Source organism: Leucoraja erinacea, chromosome 36 (genome assembly GCF_028641065.1).
Source record: "Leucoraja erinacea ecotype New England chromosome 36, Leri_hhj_1, whole genome shotgun sequence".
NCBI lineage: Eukaryota > Metazoa > Chordata > Chondrichthyes > Rajiformes > Rajidae > Leucoraja > Leucoraja erinaceus.
This window is the reverse complement of record NC_073412.1, coordinates 9,649,558-9,668,261: the sequence shown is the minus strand read 5'-3', so window position 1 is coordinate 9,668,261 and position 18,704 is coordinate 9,649,558. Positions and strand designations below refer to the sequence as shown.

Sequence of the window (18,704 nt, the reverse complement as noted above, 5' to 3'; positions counted from 1 at the left end):
ACGGTGATTACAGAGGGATGTGGAACAAATGAATGAAAGATATGCAAGAAAATAATGATGATAAAGGGAGTGTTAGATGTGAAAACGAGTTACAGACAATGAGACTCAACGAGACTCACCTTAAAATATAAATGCTCTTAACACCAGGAGCAGATTGTAATTCCCTTGAACTTGCTCCTATTTCAATTTAAACCAGCATCTGCAGTTCCTTACACACTAGTTTCCTGCCACTCTACTCCCACCTGCTGGCAAACCGGGGCATTGCTGGGCTCTCTGTTGATAAATTCAATCACACAACCTGTTTTACCTGTGAGACCCTTTGGATCGCTGGGAGTGGGGAGAGAATGTGGTGGGATTGGGTTACCTGAAATTGGGAAAAATCAATCTTCACACTATAGGAATATCAACTCACTTTCCCATTCCCACACCCACCTGTCTCAACCTCCTCCACTGACGGGATGAGTCCCAACACATACTGCAAGGGCAACACCTCATATTTTGCTTAGAATAGAATAGAAGAGAGGTACCAAAATGAATTATTGTCCATCCATCCCTTCCACAGATGCTGCCTGACCCACTGAGTTCCTCCAGTCTTTGTGTTTTGCTCAAGATTCCAGCATCCGCAGTTCACCCAGGGATGCTGCCTGACCCGCCGACTTGCTCCAGCATGTTGAGTGTTTTAATACAAAAAAAGGCCCCTTGGCGTAAGTCAAAGAAGGCTGGAGCGAGCATTCATTCAACCGCTAAACTCACAGGTAAAAACTGATGAGTGTTGTACCCAATATCCTTAGTTGTTTTACCCAGATGTGCACAATATTGACTCAAGTGTCACTTCTAGGGCAGCATGGTGGCACTGAAGTTTGAACGATGGTCTGAAGAAGGGCCCCGACTCGAAATGTCACCCCTTCGTTCTTTCCAGAAATGCTGCCTGTCCCGCTGAGTTACTCCAACATTTTGTGTCTCTCTTTGGCATGGTGGCACGGCAGAAGAGCTCCGAAGCATTCTTCCCTCTGGCGATCATCTGCAAACAACATCAAGAGCAGGCAACCCCTCAGTGAAAGGATGCAAGGATACGTGGTATCACTCCGGAGGGCAGGTTCAGACTCCCAGCCCAGCTCCTCCTCTTGACTCAGGTCTGTATCCTACAGTGTCACAACGGCTGGGAAGGCGGATGAAGGCTGCAGCAGAAAAGGGTCTCCGGTCGTCTTGGACTTCATGCCACTGGATCCTGACCCAGATGTGTCAAGGACCGTGGGGTGGCTGTCTGTGCACCAGTCTCCCCACGTTAAACAAAGTCATAGAGGACAGTCATACTCGTTTTGAATGACCGTCGATGATGATAATGATGACATTTTAGAAAATAAGTGAAAAGAAAAAAGAGGAAAAGAGGTAAAGAATAAGATATTAGTGCACAAATTAGAGAAATAGGCCTAAAATGGGAAGGGAATTCATCGCGTGCTGGGAGAGGAGATTAGTTTAACTTGGCATCATGTTCGGCACACACATTGTGAGCAGGAGGACATGGTTTTTCACCCAATAGGTGGTAGGTGTATGGAACGAGCTGCCGGAGGAGGTAGTTGAGGTGTGTTCTATCGCAACGTTTAATAAAAGCCGAATGGAGCAGTCACTGGCTGTGGCTGAAGAGAAAAGATGCTGTCTGGGCTGCCACATGACCATCTAGAGGCTAACCATAAAACACACACCCAGGGCTGATCACCCTGCGGTGGGCCTGCCTCGACTGAGGGCGTTTTGTGATAAAAGGACGAAACACCCAGTGACGTTGAGGTACACAACTGAAGATGTGTCTGATTGGTAGCAAAATCACCTAGTGGTCTTCCCCATGAATACCAAATGTCAATTGTAGTGAAAAACCTTAGGGATTGTAACATCCAGTCCTACTAATCAGTACAAAAACATTTAGACAGGTACATGGATAGGACAATTTAGATGATATCGGGCAAATGCAGGCAGGTGGGACTAGTGCAGATGGGACATGTTGGTCAATCTGGGCAAGTTGGGCCAAAGGTCCTTGTAGATTAACCCTTATTAATTCATGCCATTTATAATCTCCACTACACATATGTGCATGCCACCCTTTACATGGTATTACGGTACTACACAGCTCTACACTAGCAAGGTCAGCTAACTCGCTCTCTCACAAGCCAGCGGAGCTAGATGTGAATGACTGGCTGTTTGAATGTTCCTGTTTGCCTGTGGAATAAAGATTGATCTTCACTATGTGTGTGTTGCTGTCTATCATTCATAAACAGTCCTGGTCCCACCGCTATATCACTCTATGACAGTCCTGTTCCTGTACTGTGTTATGTTCTAGAACATAGAACAGTCCATGGTTGTGCAAGGGATGTAATGTTCGGTGCTAAAAAAGAAAGGCTTAAAGTAACCCAACACCTTCACTCTCTGTCCCTGAAAACTTCAAACAAAGCCAGAAATCTCAGGGTTATAATGGATTCAGATTTACATTTCGACAGTCACATCAAATCAGTAACAAAATCGGCCGCCTATCACCTCAAAAACGTAGCAAGATTAAGAGGACTCATGTCAGCTCAAGACTTAAAAAAACTTGTACATGCCTTTATTACTAGTAGGCTAGATTATCGTAACGGTCTCCTTGCAGGTCTTCCGAAAAAACTGTCAGGCAGCTACAGCTTGTTCAGAACGCTGTTGCTAGAGTTCTAACAAAGACCAAAAAATTTGAACACATTACACCAATTCTTAAATCCTTACATTGGCTCCCTGTATGTCAGGGAATTGATTTCTAAATCCTGCTGCTCACCGATAAATCACTACATGGTTTAGGGTCAAAGTATATCACTGACATGCTTCCACTATATAAGCCTTCTAGACCGCTAAGATCTTCTGAGACCAATCTGTTAGTGATTCCCAGAGTAAATACAAAACATGGGAAAGCAGGATTTAGTTACTATGCAACAAATAGCTGGAATAAACTTCCTGAAGATTTAAGACCTGCCTCAACTTTGACCACTTTTAAAACAAGACTGAAAACTTTTATGTTTACTTTAGCTTTTAGCTAAATCTTAACTACATTGCACTTTTAAATTTTGCACTTTTTATAATGCATTTTTAACTTTGCTTTTATTTTCTTTTAATTCTTATTTTATTTTATTATTTCATTTTATTGTAAGACATGTTTTTATGTGAAGCACTTTGAGTCTGCCTCATGTATCAAATGTGCTATATAAATAAAGTTGCCTTGCCTTGCCTAATAGACACAAAATGCTCAAGTAACTCAGTGGGTCAGGCAGCATCTCTGGAGAAAAGGAATAGGTCAAGTTTCGGGTTGAGACCCTTCACCAGACTGTCTGTAATGTTCCGTTGCTGAGGTAGGGTTAGAGTTGTGCAGGTCGGTTCAAGAATCCAATGGTTGTAGGAAGATAATCAAATAATCAAAATGTGAGGTTGGGGTAGGATTAGTGTAAAAATTGGTGGGAGATGCTAGATCGGGGCCGAAGGGACTGTTTCCATGCTCTGAGAAGGTGCGGGTGGTAGATGCTTGCTGGAGGTCGAAGCCTTTGAGGCTTCGACCTCCAGGGAGCATCTGCCACCCGCACTTGCACCCTCACAGAGCAGGGAAACAGTCCCTTCGGCCCATCCAGCCCCGATCTAGCATCTCCCACCCATTTTGGTGGTGTTCCAGCGGCTTGACTGAGGGTCAGAGATCGCTGCTTTTTTTTTTAACCAAAAATAATTTGTTCAATAATTTACAAAAATATGTACAGTACGAAATGAGTCAAAACAAAACCCACCGCCATCATACAAGTCAAACAAATATACTAAATATACTATTGTAGAGCTATATCACCATCCTTATTAAGGATGAATTCCACCCCATGCAGTGCCGAGCGGTCCCGGAAATCCCCCAGGGCGCCCGTGGAGAACGCGTGGTCCCTCTCTAAAACCACCCGGGCCTGGAAAAGGGGCAGGCAGCCGGCTCGGGCAGAGCCCTTTCCCACTGGGCACTCAGTGACTCGTGGATGGCCCGCTTGGCCAGGCCCAGAGATCGCTGCTTCGGGGACGGGGGAGAGCCCATCAAGCCGAACTCAAAATCCGTGGCTTCAGGGTGAGTCCACTGAGCTGGTCAGCTGGTCACACTGAATTGATACATCTCTATAAGATCACCCCTCATCCTCCTGTGAGTCCCAGCCTACTCAACCTCTCCCAATAGCTCAGACCCTCTATGCTGGCAACATCCTCGTAAATCTTCTTTTCCAGCTTGACAACATTTTTCCTAAAACATGGTTAAAAGTCACGGTGAACCATGCGTTGGGATGACATCACGGCGAACCATGTGGTGGGATGACATCATGGTGATCCACGCGATATGAGGACATCAAGGTGAACCATGTGGTGTAATGACCTCACGGTGAACCACGTATTGGGGTGACTTCACGGTGAACCACATGACGAGGTTTACGTCATTGTGCCCCATGTAGTCGGTTGAGATCATGGTGAACCACATGGTGGGATGACATCACCGTGAACCACGTGGTGTAATGACATCACGGTGAACCACACATGCTGGGGTGACATCACAGTGAACCACGTGATCTGGTGACATCACAGTGAACCACATGGTGAATCACAGTGAACCACATGATCTGGTGACATCACAGTGAACTACGTGGTGGGGTGACATCACGGTGAACCACATGGTGGGGTGACATCATAGTGAACCACGTGATCTGGTGACATCACCGTGAACCACATGGTAGGGTGACATTACAGTGAACCGCGTGGTGGGGTGACATCACAGTGAACCACATGGTGGGGTGACATCACAGTGAACCATGTGGTAGGGTGACATCACAGTGAACCACGTGGTAGGGTGACATCACAGTGAACCGCGTGGTGGGGTGACATCACAGTGAACCGCGTGGTGGGGTGACATCACAGTGAACCAGATGGTAGGGTGACATCACAGTGAACCACGTGATCTGGTGACATCACCGTGAACCACATGGTAGGGTGACATCACAGTGAACCGCGTGGTGGGGTGACATCACAGTGAACCACATGGTGGGGTGACATCACAGTGAACCATGTGGTAGGGTGACATCACAGTGAACCACGTGGTGCGGTGACATCACGGTGAAACGCATGGTGGGGTGACATCACAGTGAACCACGTGATCTGGTGACATCACAGTGAACCACGTGGTGGGGTGACATCACAGTGAACCACATGGTGGGGTGACATCACAGTGAACCACATGGTAGGGTGACATCACAGTGAACCACGTGATCTGGTGACATCACAGTGAACCGCGTGGTGGGGTGACATCACAGTGAACCACGCAATCTGGTGACATCACAGTGAAGCACATGGTGGGGTGACATCACAGTGAACCACATGGTGGGTTGACATCACAGTGAACCGCGTGGTGGGGTGACATCACGGTGAACCACGCAATCTGGTGACAACACGGTGAACCACGCAATCTGGTGACATCACGGTGAACCGCGTGGTGGGGTGACATCACGGTGAACCACGCAATCTGGTGACAACACGGTGAACCACGCAATCTGGTGACATCACGGTGAACCACGCAATCTGGTGACATCACGGTGAACCACGCAATCTGGTGACATCACAGTGAACCACATGGTGGGTCGACATCACGGTAAACTACGTGGTGGTGTGACATCACGACGAACCGCGCGACGCGGTTTGCGTCACGGTGCCCCACGTGGTGGGGCGACGTCACTGCCCGCTGACGTCAGCGCGGGCGGGGGTGAGGAGAGCAGGGCCGCCGCCGCCGCCGCCGCCGCTGTCTCTTCAGCACCATGTCCTCCGGGCCCGCGTACAACGACGAGAAGGGCTCGTCCCTCGGAGAGCCCGAGTACGGGCACGACCCGGCCAGCGGCGGCATCTTCTCCAGCGACTACAAACGGTAACAAGGAGGGAAATGCCAATCATAATAACGGCGATGAAAGGGGCGAGCGGGCTCCTTTAAGGGCGGGCGGGCGGGGAGTGAGCTGTCAGGGGAGAGAGCTGTCAGGGCCGCTCTGGAGCACGGCTGGCGTGGAATTCCTTTTGCATTTTGCTAAATGCTCATTTCGAATTGAAATGCAGAGTTCGTTGCCGAGGGGCCGGGCTCCGCGGTTGCAAAATTAACGAAAACATGCTGGTGGAGGTTGCGGGAGATCGCAGCAAAGATGGAGTGTGGTTGGAAGGAGGGGGGAGGGGGGGGGGAGATGTGTTGCCCATCCGCCCTCTGTGGTTCTGCATTCGCTATCCATCCCTTCGCTGGTTTACACTCCATATCAAACCATGCAGACCAAAATGCTGGAGAAACTCAGCGGATGCAACAAACATCTATGGAGCGAAGGAAATAGGCAACGTTTCGGGCCGAAACCCTTGGGTTTCGGCCCGAAACGTTACCTATTTCCTATTGCCTATTTCCTATTGCTTATTTCCTTCGCTCCATAGATGCTGCAGCACCCGCTGAGTTTCTCCAGCATTTTTGTCTACCTCCGATTTTCCAGCATCTGTAGTTCCTCCTTATGCCCTCCAAATCTATCCTTCCCATCGCTATTCTGTGTCCTGTACCTATCCCTTTTAATCTGTATATATCGATTTTCTTTTGCATTCTGTCTCCATCCCTTTTATACTGCATCCTGTATATCTCCCTTTTAATCTACATTCTCTATCTCTTTTATTCTGCCTTCTGTATATTTCTCTTTTGCCCCTGCATTCTGCACTCTGTATCTTTCTCTTCATTCCACCTAATGTACCTGTTTGATTTGATTCAATGTGGTCATTATATAGTATTATCTGATTTGAGTGGACAGCAAGCAAAACAAAGCTTTTTGTTGTACCTCGGTTGGTGTGGCAGTGATAAAACCTAATACTAAAGCTTCCCCTCCCCCCCCCACTCCCCAAACCAAACAGGGGGAGTTATCTAGCTCAAGCCCCATGGGGGTGGGTTGGCGTTGGAGCCCACGGCGGGGATGGGAGGGTGTCGCTGATTGTCTGTGCAAAGCCAGTGCTGAGTTGTCCCAGGGGAGTAACGGCTGGTGCAGAGAATGCTTGCAGCATCGTGTAGTCAGCTGGGCCCATCGCTGTCAGATTCTGCTCGCTGGCAAAAGGCCACTTCCCTTGCAGCTCAACGCTGCAAACCGCTCCTGTCGCATTACGGAAGCCTGTGGTTGCCTGAATCCCCGGCAGAGCCCTTCCTCCAGCCTGTCAGAGCCATCTAGTCATCGAGCAAGATTTGCCTTTTAACAGCGTCTATCCTAATCCCAGGGTTCCTCAAGATGCTGTGCAGCTAATGCGATACTTGTGGTGCAGTTGTTGTGAATGCAGGTATTTTGTTCGCAGCGGTAGAGTTGTTGCCTAGCGCAGAGACCCAGGTTCGATCCTGACTATGGGTGCCGTCTCTAGAGTTTGTACATTCTCCCCGTAACCGCGTGGGTATTCACCGAGTGCTCCAGTTTCCTCCCACACTCCAAAGACGTACAGGTTTGTACGTTCATTGGCTTCGGTAAAATTGTAAATTGTCCCCAGTGTGTGCAGAGTGGTGTTACTGTGTGGGGATCACTGGACCGCGTGAACTAGGTGGGTCGTGTGGCCTTTTTCCACGCTATCTCTAAAGGAAACTAAAAAGGAAGATCCCAGAAATGTATGTGGTGGCGACATGATCATTTTCATCAGTGATACTAATTGAGGGATTGTGTAGGAAAGAACTGCAGATGCTGGTTTAAATTGAAGATAGACACAAAATGCTGAAGTAACTCAGTGGGACAGGCAGCATCTCTGGAGAGAAGGAATGGACGTTTCGGGTCGAGACCCTTCTTCAGACTGATGTCGGGGGAGGGGGCGGGACAGAGGTAGAATGTAGACGGAGACAGTAAGACTGGTGGGAGAACTGGGAAGGGGGAGGGGATGGAGAGAGAGGGAAAGAAAGGGCTACTTGAAGTTAAATAAGTCAATGTTCATACCGCTGGGGTGTAAGCTACCCAAGCAAAATATGAGGTGCTGTTCCTCCAATTTGATCTGGGCTTCACTCTGACAATGGAGGAGGCCCAGGACAGAATGGTCAGATTGGGAATGGGAGGGGGAGTTAAAGTGCTGAGCAACCGGGAGATCAGGTAGGTTAAGGCAGACTAAGCAGAGGCATTCAGCGAAACGATCGCCGAGCCTGCGCTTGGTCTCGCCGATATATTGGAGTCTACACCTGGAACAGCAGATGCAGTAGATGAGGTTGGAGGAGGTGCAAGTGAACCTCTGCCTCACCTGAAAAGACTGTCGGGGTCCTTGGATGGAGTCGAGGGGGGAGGTAAAGGGACAGGTGTTGTATCTCCTGCGGTTGCAGGGGAAAGTCCCTCGGGAGGGGGTGGTTTGGGTGGGAAAGGACGAGTTGACCAGGGAATTGTTTCTGCGGAAAGGGGTGGAGATGGGAAGATGTGACGTAGTGGGATCCCGTTGGAGATGGCGAAAGTGTTGGAGGATTATGTGCTGTATGCAACGGCTGATGGGGTGGAAGGTGAGGACAAGGGGGACTCTGTCCTTGTTACGAATAGGGGGAAGGGGGAGCCAGAGCGGAGCTGTGGGATATCGAGGAGATCCTAGTGAGAGCCTCATCTATAATGGAAGAGGGGATCCCCAGTTCCCTAAAGAATGAGGACCTCTCCGATGCCCTGGTATGGAAAACCTCATCCTGGGCGCTGATGCAGCATAGATGGACGAATTGGGAGTAGGGGGATAGTCTTTACAGGAAGCAGGGTGAGAGGAAGTGTAGTCTAGATAGCTGTGGGAGTCAATGGGTTTGTAATAGATGTCAGTCGATAGTCTGTCTCCTGTGATGGTGAGATCTAGAAACGGTAGGGAGATGTCGGAGATGGTCCAAGTGAATTTGAGTGCAGGATGGAAATTAGTTGTGAAGTTGATTAAGTTAGTGAGTTCTGCATGGGTGCAGGAGGCAGCACCAATGCAGTCGGCAATGTAGCAGAGGTTGAGTTCGGGGATAGGGCCAGTGTACAACTGGAACAGTGATTGTTCGATGCGCCCTACAAAGAGGCAAGCATAGCTGGGGCCCATGCGAGTGCCCATAGCTACGCCTTGGATTTGGAGAAAGTGGGAGGAGTCGAAGGAGAAGTTGTGAAGGGTAAGGACCAGCTCTACTAGGCAGAGGAGAGCGTTAGTAGACGAAAATTGGCTGGTTCTGCTGTCGAGGAAGAAACGGAGGGCTTTAATAACTTTCTGGTGGGGGGGTGGAGGTGTAGAGTGACTGGACATCCAGAGTTCATTCATTGCTGATCTATCTTTCCTTCTCAATCCCATTCTCCTGCCTTCTCCCCATAAACCCTGACACCTGTCCTAATCAAGAATCTGTTAATTTCCGCCTTAAAAATATCCATTGACCTGTCTGTGGCAAAGAATTCCACAGATTCACCGCCCTAGGTCATTCACCCCCATATAAGGGTGGGTTTGTTGCACTGGAGTATAGGAGGCTGAGAGGTGACCTGTAAGAAGTATATAAGATTGTGCCTTACACTGACCATCAAACACACATTCCCACAAAGCCCATTTAATCCTCCCCATATTCCCCTCAACTCCTCCCAGAATATACCACACATTTACATCTGGGATAATATGCAGTGGCCTATTGACCCGCCCCACTGTGCATCTTTGGGACCGGGGAGGATATCAGAGCAGTTACCAGAGAGACGCCAATGCAGTTACAGGGAGACTGTGAAATCACCACACAGACAGTGCCTGAGGGCAGTGTCAAAGCAGGTATGGTTTAGTTTAGTGATACAGCATGGAAGCAGGCCCATCAAATCCAGCTTGTGCATAATATATTCAAGTCTGTGATCATATAAAGCTCGGACTGATCTCTGCCATCCACTGTCAAACCCCCTAAAGCTAAAACCGGACTGTTTTCTTCCTGTTAACTAATTGTCCGAATTCCAGCTTTCTTCCAACAAACTGAGTCTGCACTTTGTCGGGGCTTTTACATTGATTGATTGAGAGATACAATATGGAAACTGGCCTTTCTGCCCACTGAGTCCATGAGTTTGATGGATGACCTGTTCACACTTGTTCTATGTTATTCCACTTCCTACACATTAATGACCAATTAACCTACAGACACGCACGTCTTTGGGATGTGGGAGGAAACCGGATCATTGGTCACAGGAAGGTTGTGCAAACTCCACACAAACAGCACCTGAGGTCAGGATCGAATCTGAGTCTCTGGAGCAGTGAGGCAGCAACTCTGCAAGCTATGGCAGTGTCATATTGAGCATCTACCAACTGAAACATTAGCAGCATTTGTTTTGTTTTATTTCACATTTCCAGAAACTTTGTTTTTGACTTTCACTTTAAATGACTGCTTTGATAAGAAAATGTTGATATGCATTTAGCTACAGACTGAGTGTTCATGCATTGCTTAATTGAACTATTTCCTTGAAGGAAAATTTAAGAACCAAGAACCAAGAAAATATAAATTCAGGTTTGATCACCAGTGCTGAGTTTTAATGTCGAACTAAAAGCAGAACTTCATGTAAGCCTTTCAATATTTGTTTTTTGATTTCTATATCTCCCTGCCTACTTGCCTCCCCATAAATATATATATATGTGTGTGTGTATGTATATATATATGTATATATATGTGTGTGTGTATATATATGAATATATATATATATATATATATATATATATATATATAATGTGTGTGTGTGTATATGTATATATGTATATATATGTGTATGTGTGTGTGTATATATGTATATATATGTATATATGTATATATATATATGTGTGTGTGTGTGTGTATATATATATATATGTGTGTGTGTATATATATATATATGTATAGTGTGTGTATGTGTGTGTGTGTATATATATATATTATGATTTTTAAATAATATTTGGTGTGTGGTCAAGGTGAAGGATTCAAATACCACCTGTTGTGATTTCCTTCCAGCAAAGTATTGACTCGTAATTAGTTCTGTTCCCCACTATCTGGCGGCTGTTTAATCAATGGACACAAACAAAGGCTGTTGTCCTTTCCTCCCGACTAAAGAACACCGGGGAATAACACAAAGTCCTGGAGTAACTCAGCGGGTCAGGCAGCACCTCTGGAGGAAATAGAAAGGTGGGTAGGGACCGTTATTCAGACTGATCTTAGTTGGGGGAGATCGAGGCCATCGGGAATCGTTTAGTGGTTGGTTCAGTGAACAGACTAAAGGAACCCCAATGTGCTGGATCCAGACCTGGTGCTGGAAGGTTACACCTCAGCGGAGCTGGTTCCAAAGACAATGAAGGTTTGTTGGTTAAATCGTGGCATTCATGCAGCCAGAGAACTTAAAATGAGTGGTAAACCGTGGAATTGGTACGAGAGCAAAGGATAGTAAAGCTGGAAGATGGTTGTAAAAAGCCAACTCCTTCTCTGATCTCCTTACCCTGGGGATTCTTCCCTGATTCAGCCACCATGTGACAGTGAAGAGCCAGCTCCTCTACATCGGTGCTTCAGGAGGTTAGAACATAGAACAGTACAGCGCAAGAACAGTCCCTTCGGCCCAAAATACACCTGCTGAACATGATGCCAAGTCTGATCTACCGGCGCATAAGCCACATCCCTCCGTTCCTGCATATCCATTTGCCAAGCTCGAACTGATCTCTGCCAAGCTCAGTGGCCATCCCACTGTCAGACCTCCTGAAGCTGAAACTGGCCTGTTTTCTGTTCGTTCACCAATTGTTAGAATTCCAGCTTTCTCCCCACAAACTACGTCTGAGCTTTGTTGGGGCTTTTGAATTGATTGATTGAAAGATACAACATAGAAACAGGCCCTTCGGCCCACTGAGTCCATGTTAACCATTGATGACCTGTTCACACCTTCTATGGTGTCCCACTTTCTCATCCATTTCCTACAGATTAGTGGTCAATGAAGTGGCCGAAGGATTTGTTTTTGTGCTGTATCTCTAAAGTGGAACGCATGATTCACTGGTGCCTGGGCCAGTCATTAGCCCCCCGCTTTTGACCCAGGAATGGATTATTTTCTTGTCAACACACTTCTCTTTGTGTGCAGCTGTTCAATGCATTACAACAATGCCTACATCTCCAGCGTGCTTTGCTTGCAGAGGTATTGTTGTGCACAATTTGTCGACTCGCAGTCTGTGCGGCAGAAGCTGTCTCGGTTGTTTTCATGGTGATCCCCAGAGGCAGGGAAATGACTGAACCGTCGCTAATGAATGGAACTAAAGGTTCATCCAGAGTGGGCAACCCACAAATTCCTCCCATGCACTCAACCATTGAACCACCGAGTACACGAAAAGACAAAGTGCTGGAGTAACTCAGCAGGTCGGCACAGTGGTGCAGCAGTAGAGTTGTTGCCTTCTCGCAGCAGAGACCTGGGTTTGATCTGACTATGGGCGCTGTCTGTACAGAGTTTGTACCTTCTCCCTGTGACATGCGTGCGTTTTCTCCGAGATCAGTTTCCTCCCACACTCCAAAGACGTACAGGTTTAATTGGCTTGGCATAAATGTCAATTGTCCCTAGTGTGTGTAGGGTATGTTAATGTAGGGTATGTGTGTGTTAATGTGCTGGAATCGCTGGTCGGTGCGGACTCGGTGGGCCGAAGGGCCTGTTTCTGCGCTGTATCTCTAAACTAAAGACGAAAGCTTGGCAAGTAATAGATGGATTCAGGTGAAGGCACTTGTACATTTTTCTTTCTTTGTTTTGTGAGCTCTGCGTTTCACAGACCTCTCCTATGTTGTAGGAAAATAGCAGAAATGTTAGTGGAGGTCCATTCGGCCCATTGACCCGAGGCTGGGGATCAAATCACTCCCATTTGTTTCCCTGTAATCCATTCTCTCTGTTGCCCATCAACCCTCATCTGAATCACCTGTCACCCACCTATACCAGGAGTAATTTTACCACCGGCAATTAAATTGCCAGCCTCAGTTCAGTTCAGTTTATTGTCACGTGTACCGAGGTACAGTGAAAAGCTTTTGTTGCGTGCTAACCAAGTCAGCAGAAAGACAATACATGATTACAATCGATCCATTTACAGTGAGTAGATGCATGATAAGGGAATAATGTTTAGAGCGAAGTAAATGCAGCAAAGTTCAGTCTAGGATAGACCGAGGGACATCAAAGCAGTAGATAAAAATGCTGGAGTAACTCAGCGGGACAGCATCTCTGGAGAGAAGGAATGGGTGACATATCCCATGGATACATCACCCATTCCTTCAGACTGAAGAAGGGTCTCGACCCGGAACGTCACCTATTCCTTCGCTCCATAGGTGCTGCCTCACCCGCTGAGTTTCTCCAGCATTTTTATCTACCTTCGATTTTTCCAGCATCTGCAGTTCCTTCTTAAACATCAAAGAGGTAGATAGTGGTTCAGCACTGCTCTCTGGTTGTGGTGGGACGGATCAGCCTTTGGGTTGTGGGATGGAGTTGGAGCATTACCATGGTGAGGGGCTTCCATGATTCCCACCCAGCGGTGATGAACGAACGGCGACGTATTGCCACGTCAGGACAATGCATGGAACCCACAGGTTGTGGTCTCCTCTGCACCCGCTGCTCTTGGTAGTAGAGGTGGCAGCTTGTGAGCTGTTGTGGGACTAGCTCGAGCCCAGTAACTGTAGTTCGACACAAAATGCTGGAGTAACTCAGCGGGACAGGCAGCATCTCTGGAGAGAAGGAATGGGTGACGTTTTGGGTCGAGACCTTTCCTCAGACTGTAACTATAACTGTAGCCAGTAACTGTAGCACTTTTCTAACATGGGGGGTGTCCACTGTGTGTTGGGGGTTCGGAGAATGAATATATACTAATTCCAGGGAACACTTCAAGGTTAGACACAAAATGCTGGAGTAACTCAGGAAAGGTCCCGCGTCCTTTTTCTCTGGAGATGCTGCATGTCCCGCTGAGTTAATCCAGCATTTTGTGTCCTATCTTCGGTTTCGGTTTAAACCAGCATCTGCAGTTCCTTCCTACTCATGCAAACTTCAAGGAGGTGGTTCAACACCAAGTTTTGTTTTGTTTAAGACCAGATAGACATATAGTACTGGAGTATCTCAGCGGGTCAGGCAGCATCTCCAGAGAAAAAGGACCCTTCTTCAAGCTGAAAGATAGAGGGGAGGGGGGGGAGGTTGATTTGGGTCAGGACCTTCTAGGCAGCAAGGATTTGCTTTGCTTTGTTTCAAGATGGGTGTGAACACTACAGAGTATGACACTAATTAATGTATAGACGCTGCGAATGTCTGAAGGGTTCTCTAACTTTTTGTCTTTGTATTTATTTTTTATTCTGAACAAAGTTTCTTCTTGGAAATAAAAGAAAGTTAATGGTCTTGTCTGCAGGTGGCAGCAGTGAGCTGAAGATACCCAGAGCTGTATACAAGGCTGTAGGAAGGAACTGCAGATGCTGGTTTAAACCAAAAATAGACACAAAATGCCAGAGTGACTCAGTAAAACAGGCAGCATCTCTGGAGAGAAGCAATGGGTGACGTTTCGGGTTGAGACCATTCTTCACCCTTTCCTTCTCTCCCGAGACGCTGCCTGCCCGGCTGAGTTACTCCAGCATTTTGTGTCTGTCTAGGGATGCAAGGCTGCCAGGCTTTGTCCTGCCTCTCCTCTCTCCCAGCTTCCTCTACCCCCACCCCCCCTCACACAATCAGTCTGAAGAAGGATCATGACCCGAATCGTCACCTGTCCACGTTCTCCAGAGATCCCTCCTCAACTGTTGATTTACTCCAGCACTTTGTGTCTTTTTTTTTTGTAAACCAGCATCTGCAGTTCCTTGCTAGACAAAAGTGCTTGAGAAACTCAGCGGGTGCAGCAGCATCTATGGAGCGAGGGAAATAGGCAACGTTTCGGCCCGAAACGTTGCCTATTTCCTTCGCTCCATAGATGCTGCTGCACCCGCTGAGTTTCTCCAGCACTTTTGTCTACCTTCGATTTTCCAGAATCTGCAGCTCCTTCTTAAACACATCTGCAGTTCCTTGTTCCTACAGAGGGGGTAGGGGACTGATGGGATAGTTCTCGGGGGAGCTGGCACGGAAACTTGTACACTAGGCTGCTGTGAGTTTGGTTTAGTTTATTATGGCCGCTTGTACCAAGGTACCGTGAAAAGCTTTTATTTGTGTGCCAACCAGTCAAAGAAAAGACTATACACAAGTACAATCAAGCTGTCCACAGTGCACAAATAAAGGATAAAGAGTACAAAACCTCTCACTATAGATCCCCCAGTCACAACACAGGCGACTACAGAACTCCCAGTCAAAAGCACAGATCACAGCAACTAATTATAAGAAGCAAAACAATCTTATCATTGACCAGACAAAGATAGACACAAAATGCTGGAGCAACTCAGCAGATCAGACAGCATCACTGGAGAGAAGGAATGGGTCGAGACCCTTCTTCAGACTTCAGAAGGAACTGCAGATGCTGGAAAATCGAAGGTAGACAAAAATGCTGGAGAAACTCAGCTGGTGAGGCAGCATCTATGGAGCGAAGGAAATAGGCGAGGTCGCCTATTTCCTTCGCTCCATAGATGCTGCCTCACCCGCTGAGTTTCTCCAGCATTTTTGTCTACTTTTGTGTGATGGTCCGTCTGGGCGGCGTTCACAACTTCTTGCTGTCTTGGGTGGAGCTGTTCCCAAACCATGCTGTGATGCACCCCGATATAATAGGCAAGTGAGTGGCCTAGGTAGCACTGTGCAAGGCCACCCTGCCTCGCTTGGACAAGTTAGAATGGACTAACTGGCAGTCAGTGGCCAGCTTGGACTTGTCCTGCTTTTTTTTGGATGGACAAACCCTGGCAATTTTGCTCACTGTCCAATGGAGGTCAGTGTTGTCTACTGGGACTAGAGGCTCGATGAGTTGTGGAGCACAGGTCTTCAGCACAACTGGGAGATGTTGGGCAGGGTAGGACTGTATTCCTTGGAGGGCAGGAGGATGAGAGATCATCTTATGCACATCGTCTTTTTTAACCAATAGGGAAATCAAGAACCAGAGGACATAGGTTTAAGGTAGACACAAAATGTTGGAGTAACTTAGCGGGTGAGGCAGCATCTATCGAGAGAAGGAATTGGCGACATTTCGGGTCGAGACTCTTCTTCAGACTGATGACGGGAGGGGGCGGGACAAAGATAGAATGTAGTCAGAGACAATAAGACTAGTGGGAGAACTGGGAAGGGGAGGGGATGGAGAGAGAAAGCAAGGGCTATCTGAAGTTGGAGGTCAACCTTCAAACTGCTTTAAAAATACTCATAGAGATGGCCCTCTCTAACACCTCCCCCCCCCTTTCTGCACACATCTATGAGTTGTGATATTATTTCCAAGCAACCTCATTTCACCCTTGAAGGAAGGTGCAGTTTATGCCTAAACTGTGTCTGTCGCTTTCTGTAACCTTTCTTGAATTTCCCCGTGAACTAATTAAACTTGTGATAGAATTACCGAGCGTAACACAATCTATTATCACTGACCTGATCATAACCCTGTGGTTCTGAAAGGTCTAATCAACAGAACGTCTTCAGTCCCCCAGCTCCTTGTCGCTTCTGTCTCTCCCTGACATCCCACCGTTGGGGCAACCTGCGGCGCAGCTGCCTTGCAGCGCCAGAGACCCGGGTTCGTTCCTGACCACGGGTGCTGTCTGTACGGAGTTTTCACATTCTAGCTGTGACCACGTAGGTTTTGGCCGGGTGCTCCGGTTTCCTGCACGCTCCAAAGACGTGCAGGTTTGTAGGTTAATTGGCTTCTGCAAATTCTCCCTAGTGTGCTGTATAGAATTAGTGTACGAGGTTGCTGGTTGGCGAGGACTCAGTGGGCTGAAGGGCCTGTTCCCGTGCTGTATCTCTACACTAAACTAAACTTCCTCTTCATTTTCGAATCTTGACGATGTTCCCTGAATTCCAAGTCATTTATAAAGAGGAACACTGAGTTCCTCGCCCCGCATTCCCTTTTACCTCTGCCTTTGTTTTCTGCCCCATCTCTCCACTCCTCCCTGAGGGGGCGTATTCCCCTTCGATTCCATTTCTATTTGTACCAAGTAAAATCAAGTTGAGTTTATTGTCATGATCATTTGTTGGATGATCAGCCATGATCATATTGAATGGTGGTGCAGGCTCGAAGGGTCGAATGGCCTACTCCTGCACCTAATTTCTATATTTCTATGTCATGTGCACAAGTCCAGTGAGGTACAGGTACAATTAAAACCTTGCCTGCAGTAGCATCACAGACAGGTAGTTTTAGAGATACAGTGTGGAAACAGGCCCTTCAGCCCACAGAGTCCTCACCGACCGACTAGTTCTATCCTACACAGTAGGGGCAATTTGCAAAGGGCAATTAACATACAAACCTGTACGTCTTTGGAGAGCAGGAGGAAACCAGAGCACCTGGAGAAAACCGGCGCGGTCACGGGGAGAACGTATCAACTCAGTGCCGTCAGCACCCATTGTCTGTATCAAACCCGGGATGTTGCCGCTGTATGGCAGCAACTCTACTGCTGCTTAGGTTGGCCATCACAATAAAACATGAATCATAGATCAATTGGATATAAATTATACAAGAGTGGAAAGAAAACCACTGCAAAAGATGTTGTTGTAAAACACAGTGTGTAGAGCAGCTGCCTCACAGCTCTAGTGGCCTGGGTCCAATCCTGACCTCTGCTTCTGTCTGTGTGGAGTTTGCACGTTCTTCCTGTGACCATGTGGTTCCCCCGTTTTTTTGCATAATACAAAATGGTTTTATTCAAACAAACACAAATACAGGGTAGTAACAAGATCAAGACAGCCTATACTGGCAGTTTACAAACAAACTGGTATGAAATTAAAATATTGTCAACGTTATCAACAATACACTCGACCCCCCGCGGAAACCAGCGTTCATGGAAGGATGCGGTTCCCCCGGGTGCTCCGTTTCCTCCCAGTCCCAATGATGTGTGGATTGATCAGTTGTCTGACCACTGTAAATGTCCCCAGCGCAGTTGTGTGCAGGAGTATTGGTGGGGGTGGGTGCAGGACTATTGGTGGGGGTGGGTGTGGGGGGGGATGGGTTGCAGGACTATTGGTGGGGTGGGGATGGGTGCAAGAGTATTGGTGGGGGTGGGTGCAGGAATATTGGTGGGGGTGGGTGCAGGGATGGGGATGGGTGCATGATTATTGGTGGGTGCAGGAGTATTGGTGGGGGTGGGGGTTGGTGCAAGGTGGGTCAAACGATATATAGATACAGAGACAATAGGTGCTGGAGTAGACCATTCGGCCTTTCGAGCCAGCACCACCATTCAATGTGATCATGGCTAATCATCTACAATCGGTACCCCGTTCCTGCCTTCTCCCCATATCCCTTGATTCTGCTAGCTCTATCTAACTCTCTTTTGAATGCATCCAGTGAATCAGCCTCCACTGCCTTCTGAGGCAGAGAATTCCACAAATTCACAACCATCTGGGTGAAAAAGTGATTCCTCATCTCAGTTCTAAATAGCCTTGTGAGAGAATAGATCATTGGTGAGTGGGATGAGTGGGGTAGCACTGAGAACACAGTGAACTATCCTTAGCACAGTACTATCTTTGCACAGTGGTACAGCAGTAGAGATGCTGCCTCACAGCGCCAGAGTCCCGGGTTCGATCCTGACTATGGTGCTGTCTGTGCGGAGTTTGCATGTTCTCCCTGCGACAGCGTGGGTTTTTTTTGGGTGCTCCTGTTTTCTCCCA

At 47.6% G+C, this 18,704-nt stretch overlaps 1 protein-coding gene across 5 annotated transcripts in view; it reads left to right on the top strand.

Moving 5' to 3' along the window:
- The first annotated feature begins 5,753 nt into the window (after positions 1–5,753).
- Positions 5,754–18,704, top strand: part of LOC129713537 (AP-3 complex subunit beta-2) — an 86,383-nt gene continuing 73,432 nt past the window's right edge. For 3 of the 5 annotated variants that reach the window (XM_055662642.1, XM_055662645.1, XM_055662641.1), the window contains exon 1: positions 5,754–5,929. In XM_055662642.1, the coding sequence (XP_055518617.1) occupies positions 5,823–5,929 (107 nt within the window). In that variant the 5' untranslated portion in view covers positions 5,754–5,822. Of the gene's footprint in view, positions 5,930–10,455; positions 10,547–18,704 lie in introns of all 5 variants that reach the window. The other 2 variants (XM_055662643.1, XM_055662644.1) reach the window with 2 other exon arrangements.